We start from the raw sequence: 12,171 nt of genomic DNA on the forward strand, positions 1-12,171 counted from the left end.
CAACAGGAAACACCCCTCTCATTCAAACTCCTCCCTCCGTGTGTCTTCTCCTCCTTCCTCCTAACAGCGGGCGTGTCAGAAGCGCGTTGTGCTGCCTGCCTGTCTGTCTGCGTGCCTGCCTGCCTGCTTGCCTGCGTGCGGGGACGAGTCTGAAATGGATTACTGTAAAATCGCCAAGCCATTTCCTTGAATGGCTTGCTCCCGCGGTGTGTGTGTGTGTGTGTGTGTGTGTGTGTGTGTGTGTGTGTGTGTGTGTGTGTGTGTGTGTGTTCGCGCGTTGCTCCGCGGCTCTGGGGGGAAGAGATCTCTGTCCGTTCTGTGTGTGTGTCCGGGCTTCTGACTGTAAAATCGCCAAGCCATTTCCGCGGGAGGCGGCTGCTTTTGGGTCCCGTGGCTGTGGCTTCTCTCGGTCTCTGTCGCCACTTAGTGGTCGGTAAAATAGATTACACACATGCTCTTGCTCCAAATAGTTATCTCGAAGATGTAAAAGGGGTTGATTGATGTCCCACCGTCAAAAAAAAAAAATGTTTATGTAAGACGAGTTAGCTCGTCCTTGGCACTTAAGCGCTGGATTATGTAAGACGAGTTAGGTCGTCTCTGGCACTTAATGTGTTAAATCAAGCAGCACTAGAATTGAGTGATCCCCCGCATCCGCATGCATAAGAATGTCGTTTGTTACTCTGAGCAAGGCAGTTTCTGTACTGTGCTGTTGGCGGAAGCCAGACTGAAATTTATCAAAAATGTCATTTTCATTTAGTACCTGCAGGAGTTGATTAGCAACCACCTTTTCCAGAATTTTGGATGGAAATGGTAACTTTGAGATGGGTCTATAGTTCTGTAGCTGGGATGGGTCTAGGTTGGGTTTTTTAAGGAGGGGATGGACACTAGCAAGCTTAAAGTGATCTGGGACACAACCAGAGGAGAGTGATGTATTTATAATACTCAGCAAGGATGGTGCGATTGTGGCAATAACCTCTTTGAGAAAGTTAGTAGGTAAACAGTCCAAACGGGAAGAGGATGAACGCATATGACCCACAACGTCAAATAAGTCTTGCAGAGAAATCTGGGTGAATTGGGTCAGGAGAATAGGACAAGTACCATTTAGAACTGCAGATGAGGAAGGGGGGGTGATATTTAATCGGATGGAATTTATCTTTTCCACAAAAAAGGCTAGAAAATCATTGCAGTTTATTTCGGAGCAAGCTGTGTCAGCCTGGGGGGCTGGATTAAGAAGGTGATTAATAGTGTTAAATAAGAATCTCGAATTATGCTTATTCGCATCAATTAACATTGAAAAATATTCTGATCTCGCATCCTTGATAGTACGATTGAGATTGAATAAAAGTTCTTTCATTTGGAGATAATGTACCGGAAGTTTAGTTTTCTTCCAAAGTCGCTCCACCTGTCTACAATTTCTTTTTAAAAGCCTTATACGGTCATTCATCCATGGCGAGGGATTTACAGCACGCACTGACCTGGTGGTGAGAGGAGCGATGGCATCAAGGGTTTGTGCGCAAACATCATTAAAGCAGCTAACCAGGTCATTTACATCAGAGTGGTGGAGAAGACTAAAGGTATTACAACGTTCAATAAAAATAGAGGAAAATTTTGTAGCAGACTGGTTATTAAAAAGGCAAGAGCGTATAGTGCGTCTATTTAAAGGGGCAACATAAAAACAAGACTCAAAAAGAATTATGTTATGGTCAGAAATAAAGTCGACCATAGAGAGGCCAGTTACAGGCAGACCGAGGGAGAAAACAAGATCGAGAGTGTGGCCTCGGTCATGTGTTGGCGCTGATACATGTTGTGTAAGATTGAAGGATTCACAGATGTTTAAGAATTCTATTGCAAAAGAGTTTGAGGGATCATCAACATGAATATTAAAATCCCCAACCATAATAACCCTATCATATTTGAGAAGAACAGATGATATAAAATCAGAGAATTCAGATAAAAATTTACAACTAGATTTAGGAGGGCGATAGAGCACAATACAACATATGGGATTGTCAAGGTTGATTGTGCACATTGAGACTTCAAACTCAAACTCCTTCTCTACAGTGACAGGACTGCAGTTTAGGTGGTTCTTAAAAACGATCGCAATGCCACCGCCCCTACCAGTGAGCCTGGGAGAATTAAAAAAGCTATAACTAGGGGGGCACAGTTCAATAAGTGTGCAATTTTCACCGGGCCTGATCCATGTCTCTGTAAGAAATAAAAAATCTAAATTCTGAGAGATTATAAAATCATTTAAAACAAATGATTTATTAGACAGGGATCTTACATTTAACAATGCAAGCTTAACCGAGGACGGCACTAAGGTCTGAACTGTCTGACAGGGGATAAAGACTAGATTATTTGAGTCAGCTGAGATTCTTCTAGGGATCCTTACGGAGCCACGAGAGGAGATGATAGTATAAATACAGGAGGGATTACAACTTGATGGAGGCTTAATGCCAGCAGGACCCGCATTTTCTGGTACTGGGCTAAACAATGCAGAGCCAGAATACTGGGCAGGGTCTTGCTGGGAAAACTGTCACTTAAGGCTAAAAGCAATAAAATTAATAAAGTTATAAGTCAGCATTCCTATTCCCTTCCTGTTAGGATGCAGACCATCATTTTTTAACAGGCTCCATTTGGTCCAGAAAGAGTCAAAGTTACTGATGTAATCAAGACCAGTAGCTAAACTGTAATTTTGCATCCATGTATGTAAACTAAAAACACGACTAAAATGCTCAGAGCTTTTTGACCTAGAGGGAATGGGGCCGGACAGGACACACCTCCTTCCCAGGCTCTGAACTGTGGTCACTACTGACTCCAGATCAGCATGAAGTTTCAATGATAACCTGGACATGGCGTCATTAGTGCCAGTATGCACTATCACAGTGTGGACAGAGGGGTGGACATCGAGGAGGGCAGGAATTAGCTCATTAAAATCAGTAGTCTTGCCTCCCGATAGACAGAATGTAATTGCACCGGGAAGCTTTACAAATCGGATGATCGAGTCTCCAACAATTAAAATCTCGGGTCGCTCAGGTTCGGGGTTACATGTATAAACTGCGAGCCTAGCATTAAGGCTAGCGTTTTGGCTAACGCTAGTTGCTAACATGCTAGCTGAGACCAGGTGAGCTGGGTGATTGCTCTCCTGGACTGGCGACTCCGTGGGTGTGGGCAGGGGCTGGATAATATCAGCAACAGGCGGTGATGATGAAGGAGAGAACGATTTCGGAGTGGACACTGGGTCATACACATTGGCCGGCTGCTGAAGGGACAGACGAGCTCGTTTGCCCTCGGCGGGGACTGATGGAGGGGAGAGCGAGCCCGTGGGAGAGGAGAGGCTAGCAGCGGTACGCTTCTTATTGACAGTCCGTCGGACAGTGATCGATCTGCGGGCAGGAGGAAGGATAGGTGAGGAGACGGTGTCCTGGGAGGCCAACGGAGAGAAGAAGTTTGAGAGTGAGATCGATTCGTCGACGATACTGGACGGGTCGTAGAGTGGAAGTGGGAGCCCATTATTGTGTTTATTGCGACCCTTCACAATCGTTGCCCAGGAAGGAGGACGGTCAGGAGCGTGACTCGGACCGGCCGCTGGCTCGAGGTGCCATAGCTGGGAACTCAGCTCTGTCTGTCGCTGGAGAAGTTCTTCGATGAGCCGCTCAATGGACTGCAGTTCAGTTTTCAGCTCGGTGATCTCCGCCGATGTGACCATCACAGCTGCAACAGATGGACAAGACACAGGCAACAGACAGGGGAAGAGCCAGGGAGCCACACAGGATTTTTAGCTGTCACAGCAAGCGGGCGAGGAGTAGGAGAGAAACTTACACGCAGGGGCTCCAAGAGGAGCCCGCAGCGGTGAAAGAGTTGAATTCAGCCCAGGGAGGAGAGGCAGAGCGGGGTGCAGCAGAAACTTACCACGGAGGGCCCATAAAAGGGCCCGCTGCGGATTGATCAGCGCTGGTAAGTTTGTCTGAATTGGCTTCCTCTGGGAAAACGTCTCGGAGTAGACACAGGTAAAATCCGATTGTAAAACAGTTTAAATCCTCGATAAAAGCAGCCTGTTTAGCCGGCTACAGGCTACATGCTAAGAACAGGGCTAAGCATAGCCTGTGAGTCAGGGGTCGGTGAAATTGGATCAAGATAATATAAAATCCAGGGAGCCGATCCTTAAAACATTTAGTCCGGTGTGAAGAACGAATGCAGCAGAACAAGTGAATAAAAGTGCAGCGTAAAATTCTAGCTTAAAACTGGATAAAATGTCAAATTAGGACAGAGCTTCTGGCGGGCAAAACACAAACGCTGACGCGTCACTGAACGTCACTTCCGTGAGATGATTGTCCTCCATGGACGTGGACATACTGTTGCCTCTCAGTAAGGAAGTTGTATATCCACCTTATGAGGATGTGATTCACACCCATGCTGCCCAGCTTCTCTGCCAGTCTGTCTATCCATAATATTACATTTTTCAGAGAGAGAGAGAGAGAGAGAGAGAGAGAGAGAGAGAGAGAGAGAGAGATCAATATTTGCACCATTCACGCAGCACAAATCGCCTCTGCCTATATAACCCACGAACATGCACAAGTGCTGTAAAGCCATTAAAATAAATTGTTTAATTTCGCTTTCCTCTGCAACAGGCTACTTCCCACAGGCTACTGCGCAAGCATATGGGCGAAGAAAAAAGAAAGCGAAATAATAAGTGTTATATCACTACGTGGCCGACATATGCTTCTCTAGCCTCTGTATAAATGTTACAAATTGCTAGGGAAAACTTTCTTATCATGGCATTGTGCCAGGAAAACATGAGGCATAGCCTACTGCGCCATAGCGCATCAGAAACATCCATATCCCCTGAAAATACGCAATAAACACAATAAATACTGTTGTTTCAAAGTTTAATTGTGTATTTATTTCTCATTTAAATGCGGCTCTGAAACTGGAACTTTTGCAAGCCAAACCCCATATTTTCAAGATGAGCCAGAGAGCGCCAGCGACCCGAGGCAGTGCACTGTAGTATGGAGTCACGCTGAAAAAGGTGCGCTGTCTCTGGGCAGTGGGTGTTGGGTGCTGGGGGTGAAGTGAAGCATGGTTGTGGAGGCGTCCGGCGGTGCGCTACTCGCCGACTTTATGCATACGAGCGGGGAACATATATAGGACCCTTTTTCGGGAGCGGGGAACTAGGACCCTTTTTCGGGAGCGGGGAACATAGGACCCGGGGAACATAGAACCCTTTTTAGCATGAGCGGGGAACATAGAACCCGGGGAACATAGAACCCGGGGAACATAGGTACGCTCCCGTGCCGGGTCGTGGAGGGGGGTCTCCCTGGAGAAGGTGGGGGCTGGGCCGGGTAGGCAGGCTGGGTGTTGGGGGTGAGTCGGGAGAGGAGGTTTTTCCAGTAAGGCATAGGAGGATGGTCCTGCTCTATTAGATTGGAGATTTTATATACGGTAATATTTTTTTTATATTTTTTTTTTTTCATTTTTCATATTTTTTATAATAAAATATCAATCAAATGTGTTTTACCCTGATGTGCAGACGCTCATTTTTTCATTCATTATATTCTTAGAAAAATAATGGACACCCGCACACTGTCTTCACTTGCTCAAAATTGGAAAATGTAATACACAACGTTTCGGTATAAGACCTTTTTCAAGTATATGCTGACAGGAGGAAATGGAAAACATTATATACAGGAGTCTGGCTTCTCAGTGACCAATCATTACAGACATCATATCAGTGGCAAAAGCCTTCACCTTGTGGCTCACAGCTCACAGCCAGCTCCTCCCTCCTTGTGGCTACTACTACACAGTAGTACAGTAGTCTTGGCTGACCCTAGCTACCCTCTGAGCCTAGAGTTTGAGCTGCTCCCGTCCGGTCGCAGATTCAGTCTGCCAAAGTGCAGAACCAACAGGCACAAAAACACAAAAAATGTGTTCCTGCTGCCATCGGCTTCTTAAATAGCCCCATGTGATTTCCACTGTAACTGCTGTCAATTGTTGTGCTGAGGTCTGTTTGCTGTCTGTTTGTTTGATGATTTGTTGCTTGTTATTTTTTGTGCTTCTACTGGTTTTTTGTGCTTCTACTTGCTGCTTCACAAATTGCCCCTCGGGGATAATAAAGACTACCTTGAACCTTGGCATGGATGTCACTCTCTCTCCAACACCTCGCGCGCGCACAGACTCTTCCCTCCTCAGAATGCCACGTTGATTTTCAACTATAGCCTACATTGCAGAAAACACACACCTTGATTTACAAATGAGAATTCATTTGTCATGGTTTTATTAGGCTACATAACCGACCATACAGGTGTAAGGTAACAGTAGATTGGTTTTGAGATAGTTGTGCCGGCCAAGAGGCTATACAGTAACCTCTTTCCCCGCAATTGCACCATGCAACAATAGCTTAACCCGAGTGGACAATTCTGATATAGACTATTGAAATAGGCTAGAATTAAAATCTCACACATCCCTACCCTATTAAAGAAACAAATATTTTTAAATGTGTATGTTATAGCCTATATCAAAAAAACAGCCATTTCAATGAGATGCACGTTTGATAATCTTTGGGAACACTACACAGTACCACAGCCTTTCAAATGAAACACAGATTTAACTAAAACAGAAAGATAGCTCAGTAACAAACAAATAGCTCACCAAGTGCTGCTGGATCCCAACAAAAATACTTTTGTGAACCAAGCCTGACGTAAAACAAAAGGTTCTACACTGCAGACAAAATGTGTGGTTTCACACAATTAGTTCAACTATCCGATGTGATGCTGTCAGTCCCTGCAAATGGCAAATACATGAATGCCAGTTGAGTGACACAGCCAAAAACGGGTTCCAACAATAACAGACGTCACAGAATGTCCTTCCCTAAACTCAACTGACAGGTTATTCCAGCTTGGGTGCCAAGGTGGCTTAGTCACCAGCCGGGCCGAGGAATGATCTACAGATCTCATAGGCTGCACTCTGGCTCATAAGGGCTCAGAATATCACTAAGGTATCTAGGGGCCAAGCCATGTAGGGCCTTGAAATTTAATATTTTAAAATTAATTATGCAGCCCAACTAACTGGGAACCTGAGGAGAGCACGGGGGGGGGGGTATGAGTGTTTCTTTGCTATATCTTTAAAATAAATGTCTTTTATCAATATCCCAGGTATTCATTAAATATCTTGTTTTTGATTATCATAAATCATAATTTTTCATTTTTCTTTCTTACTTCATGAACATACATGTTACACACATGAGTCAAAATAACTCATGTATTCACTATGGAATTTGATAGGAACTTTTGATATTTGTAAATGTTTCCAATTAGGAACACATTTACTGCAGACAGGTACTCATTCATTAATTCATTCATTCATTGTCTACTAGTTTACGTATACCCGGGGATGCGTGTGCCACAACTCTGCACAGACTTACCAAAAAAAATGCTCATAAACAGCTTAAATTTGACCAAATGGCAAATCGGCTTGGTCAGTCCCTGCCTGTACCAATACTGAATGTCCATGTGCAGTTTCAGATTGACTGGCCAACCCGTTGGGGCTGTGTGATGTGTGGGCTGTGTGAAGTATGTGTTGTGTTGGACTTTTATTGTGAAGGGCTGGGTGAAGTGTTCAAGGATGATCTGATTAGATTTTGGTGGTCAAAGGTCAAGCTCACTGTGACCTCTCGAACGCCATTTTCAAGCTTGTCAACGCGATATCTCAGGAATGCCTTAACGGAATTTAATCAAATTTGCCTCAAACATCGACTTGGACTCAAGCATGAACTGATTCGATTTTGGTGGTCAAAGGTCAAGGTCACTGTGACCTTTCTAACGCCAATTTCAAGCTTGTTAACGCGATATCTCAGGAATGCCTTGACGGAGTTTCATCAAATTTGACTCAAACATTGACTTGGACTCAAGGATGAACTACATGACCTACATAATAAACAGGTCCCTGGCCACTGGCGAAGTCCCCCCTTCCCTCAAGCTAGCAGCCATCAGACCGGTGCTTAAAAAACACAACCTCGACCCAGAGGTGCTCTCTAACTATAGACCAATTTCCAACCTGCCCTTCCTTGCTAAGGTTCTGGAAAAAGTTGTTGCCGTCCAGCTGCATGACCACCTCCAATCCCATCAGCTCTATGAGACCTTCCAGTCCGGCTTCAGACCATCACACAGCACTGAGACAGCCCTGGTGAGAGTCGTGAATGACCTGCTCATGGCGGCAGACTCCGGCTCCCCCAGCCTGCTGATTCTCCTGGACTTGAGCGCCGCATTTGATACGGTGGACCATGTCATCCTGTCTCAGCGTCTCAGGGAGGTGGGAGTCACAGGCACTGCCCTCGACGTCTTCCTCTCCTTTCTCTCAGGAAGACTGGAGTATGTCGCGCTGCGCAGCTTCATCTCCAGCATCAGGAGTGTCACCTCTGGTGTCGCACAGGGATCAGTCCTGGGTCCCCTGCTCTTCCTGGTGTACATGCTCCCCCTGGGGAAGATACTGAAGAGCCACAACATCAATTTCCACTGCTACGCCGATGACACTCAAATCTATTTTCAAACCTCCCCAGACATCCATCTGACTCAAGCCCGGGCCACCAAATGCCTCAATGACATCCGTCACTGGATGAGCAACAGCTCCCTTCAGCTCAACGGGAGTAAAACTGAAGCCATCCTCATCGGTAGACCTCACCAAATAAAACAGGCCGGCATCATCCACATCACCATCGATGGACACTCCATCCCCCTCTCCTCACTGGTCACCAGCCTGGGTGTCAAACTTGACCAAACACTGTCATTTGACGCCCACATCAAATCCATCTGCCAAACCTCATTCTACCATCTCCGGAACATCTCAAAGCTCAGACCCCTCCTACCCCAAGCCGCCGCATAAAAACTGGTCCACGCATTCGTCTCCTCCCGTATCGATTACTGCAACTCCCTGCTTGCAGGCCTCCCCACCAAATCCACCCAGAGACTGCAATATGTCCAGAACTGTGCACCCGGAAGTCAGAACACATCACCCCTGTCCTCCACTCACTTCACTGGCTCCCCATCAATCAACGCATCACCTTCAAACTCCTCCTCCTGGTCTACAAGGCAGTAAACCACACTGGTCCCACCTACCTTCAAGAACTCCTCCCCCCCAAGCCCCCCTCCCGGTCACTCAGATCCGACACCCTCAACCTACTTGTTGTCCCCCGCACCAAGCTGGCAACGATGGGTGACCGAGCCTTCTCCACCCTGGGGCCACGCCTGTGGAACCAACTCCCAGGAACTGTTCGGGCCTCTAAATCCCTCGCTGTTTTTAAAACAAGCCTTAAAACCCACCTGTTCCGCTCTGCTTTTTATTAGCTCGGAGCTTTTAGCTGTTTTTAGCTTGTTTTTATTTTTTTTTATTTTTTTTTATTTTTTTTACTATTTTAGCTACTGTAAAGCACCTTGAGATTTGTTTTACATTTTAAAGTGTGCTATATAAATTAAAGCCATTATTATTATTATTATGAACTGATTAGAAGTGTATGTATTGGACTTTTATCGTGAATAATGATGAGCGATGTCATCAGTAATGATGTCATCAGTGAGTGATGTCATCAGTGGTGACCTCATCTCATCCGGAATGCAGGAAATGCAGGACGAACGCTAATAAAGATCTTAAATCTGGGAAAATGGGAAAATGTAGGGGTTGTTATACAACCCAGGTTTTACGAGTGAGAATGAGGATTCTCACACTATGCCAAGATGCACCTCGCAGCGAACCCACTGGATAAAAATGTCAATGTCACCCATTACGCCTGAAGGTGTCATGGCTTTGGCTATGACGCGGCCACCCGCTCCGCCTCCGTGACTGGAGTCACGTCCATGCCAATAGCCAACACGTATCACTCACAAGCATCCAGCAACTCTGCTGCTCCGTAACGAAGGCAGCAAGGCTGGGTGTGTGAGAATCCTCATTCTCACTCGTAAAACCTGGGTTGTAGAACAACCCCTACGTTTTACTTCATTTTTCGGGTTCTCACACTATACCGATATACAACCAACCTTGCTGCAAGGAAGCACCTCATGCGACCCTGAGACCTAAGGCTGGCAACGGGGCACATGGCTTTCGCCCATGGCAACCCGACGGCATAACAAGTGACTAAGGCACTACTGCCTGGCGGCTGACAAAACAGCATGCGCAAAGGGCGCGCTGGCCACATCAAGGCTAACAAAAGTGTGGTGGGTAGACCATGAGGCAGCCACACACATGTCCTCCACTGACACACCACGCAGTAACGTCCAGGATGTCGCGACACGTTGCGTAGGGTGGGCCTTAATACCCTCTGGGGGAGCCTTCCCCACGGCAGAGTAGGCCAAGCAATGGCCTCCACTATCCAGTGCGACAAGCGCTCCTTGGGCCCAAAGCAAACCAGTAACTGGTTACAGGTGTGTAGCGTGCGTGTCCTGCCCACATAAGCCAGGATCGCCCACACCGGCCAAAGCATGTTTAAACGCCGCTCCTCCTCCGAACTGAAAGGAGGGGGACAGAAGCTGCCAGGTCTACAACCATAGACCCGAAGCTAGCATTGATATTCTCATGCTGGTACGCAGGGTTGGGCCGAAGTTGGCCCCACTCGTCATCAGCGAACACCATGCAAGGCTGTTGGACCGACAGGGCAAGTGGCCAACTCTTTTACCTGAATACAAGGCTAACAGCAGCGCAATCTTCAAATACAGGAACTTTAAGTCCACAGTTTCTAAGGACGGAGGACCCGAGAGACCCTCCAACACTGTGACCCAGTCCCACTTAGGAAAGACGTTCCGTACCCGCGGCCGCAACCTGCAAGTGCCCTCCATGAAACGGGAGACCAGCAGGAGGCTCGCCACGGGCTTCCCCTCGATCTCCATGTGGCAGGCAGAGATCGCAGCCACATACACATTAATAATAATAATAATAATAATAATACATTTTATTTCGAGGTGCCTTTCATGACACCCAAGGTCGCCTTACAGTGCATAAAAACAGTTTCAAGTAATAAGAACATATACAACATATACATAGAACATATACATATAGTTTCAAGTAATAAGAACATATACATATTAAGAACAAGGCAAATTACAGCAGGAGTGACATTAGAAGCAGAAGTGACATTAATTAGAGGGAGTAGGCCAGTTTGAACAGGTGGGTTTTGAGGTGGGATTTGAATGTTGTGATGGTGTCGGACTGTCGGATGTGTGGGGGTAGGGAATTCCAGAGCTTGGGGGCAGTGCAGCTGAAGGCCCTTGCACCCATGGTAGTGAGGCGGTGTGAAGGGACAGTGAGGAGACCAGTAGTGGAGGAGCGCAGGGAACGGGAGGGGGTGTAGTCGTGCAGGAGGTCAGAGAGGTAGATGGGTGCTTGGTGGTTGAGAGCTTTATAAGTGAGCAGGAGGATTTTGTAATTAATTCTGTATGGAACAGGGAGCCAGTGGAGTTGGATGAGAATGGGGGTGATGTGATCAGAGGATTTAGTGCGGGTAATGATCCGGGCGGCAGAGTTCTGTATGAGCTGGAGTCGGTTGAGGAGTTTGGTGGGGAGGCCGGAGAGAACAGAGTTACAGTAGTCAATCCTGGATGTTCCAAGTGCATTCTTCTTTCTTCTGCATTCTTCTGTGCTGGATTGGGAGAGGGATGGGCGGAGTCTAGAGATGTTGCGAATGTGAAAGAAGGCAGTCCGGGTGATATTTTTTATGTGGGGGGCGAAAGAAAGGGTATTGTCCAGGATGACACCGAGGCTTTTGACTTGTGCAGAAAAGGGAACAGGGAAACCGTCAATGGTGATGTGGGGGGTGGGGGGGATTTGGGATTTGGTGAGTGTGTTTTTGGAGCCGATGAGCAGGGCCTCAGTTTTATTGCCATTAAGTTTTAAGAAATTCCTGCTCATCCAGCTGTTGATGTCATGGAGGCAGGCAGTGAGGGAGGTGGGGGGGAGGGTGGAGGTGGGTTTAGTGGAGATGTAGAGCTGTGTATCGTCGGCGTAACAGTGGAATTGAACACCATGGTGACGGAGGATTGTGCCCAGGGGAAGGAGGTAAGTGATGAATAGCACTGGGCCCAACACTGACCCCTGGGGGACACCCAGTGAGACAGCAGAACACCCAGACCTGTGATTCCCAAGTTGTACAAACTGATGTCTGTCTGTGAGGTATGAAGAAAACCATAAGAG

General features: G+C 46.8%; 1 protein-coding gene across 3 annotated transcripts in view; it reads right to left on the reverse strand.

Annotated features, from left to right (window-relative positions):
* The window catches only part of LOC310800758 (CMP-N-acetylneuraminate-beta-galactosamide-alpha-2,3-sialyltransferase 2-like), a 79,462-nt gene extending 72,678 nt beyond the window's left edge, over positions 1–6,784 (reverse strand). For 2 of the 3 annotated variants that reach the window (XM_083664688.1, XM_083664687.1), the window contains exons 1-2: positions 6,649–6,781; positions 6,121–6,216 (exon numbers count right to left, since the gene is read on the reverse strand). In XM_083664688.1, coding sequence (XP_083520814.1) covers positions 6,121–6,135 — 15 coding nt within the window. In that variant the 5' untranslated portion in view covers positions 6,136–6,216; positions 6,649–6,781. Of the gene's footprint in view, positions 1–6,120; positions 6,217–6,648 lie in introns of all 3 variants that reach the window. The other variant, XM_083664689.1, reaches the window with a different exon arrangement.
* Positions 6,785–12,171: the final 5,387 nt, after the last annotated feature.

This window comes from Poromitra crassiceps (assembly GCF_964638095.1).
Source record: "Poromitra crassiceps genome assembly, contig: HAP1_SCAFFOLD_59, whole genome shotgun sequence".
NCBI lineage: Eukaryota > Metazoa > Chordata > Actinopteri > Beryciformes > Melamphaidae > Poromitra > Poromitra crassiceps.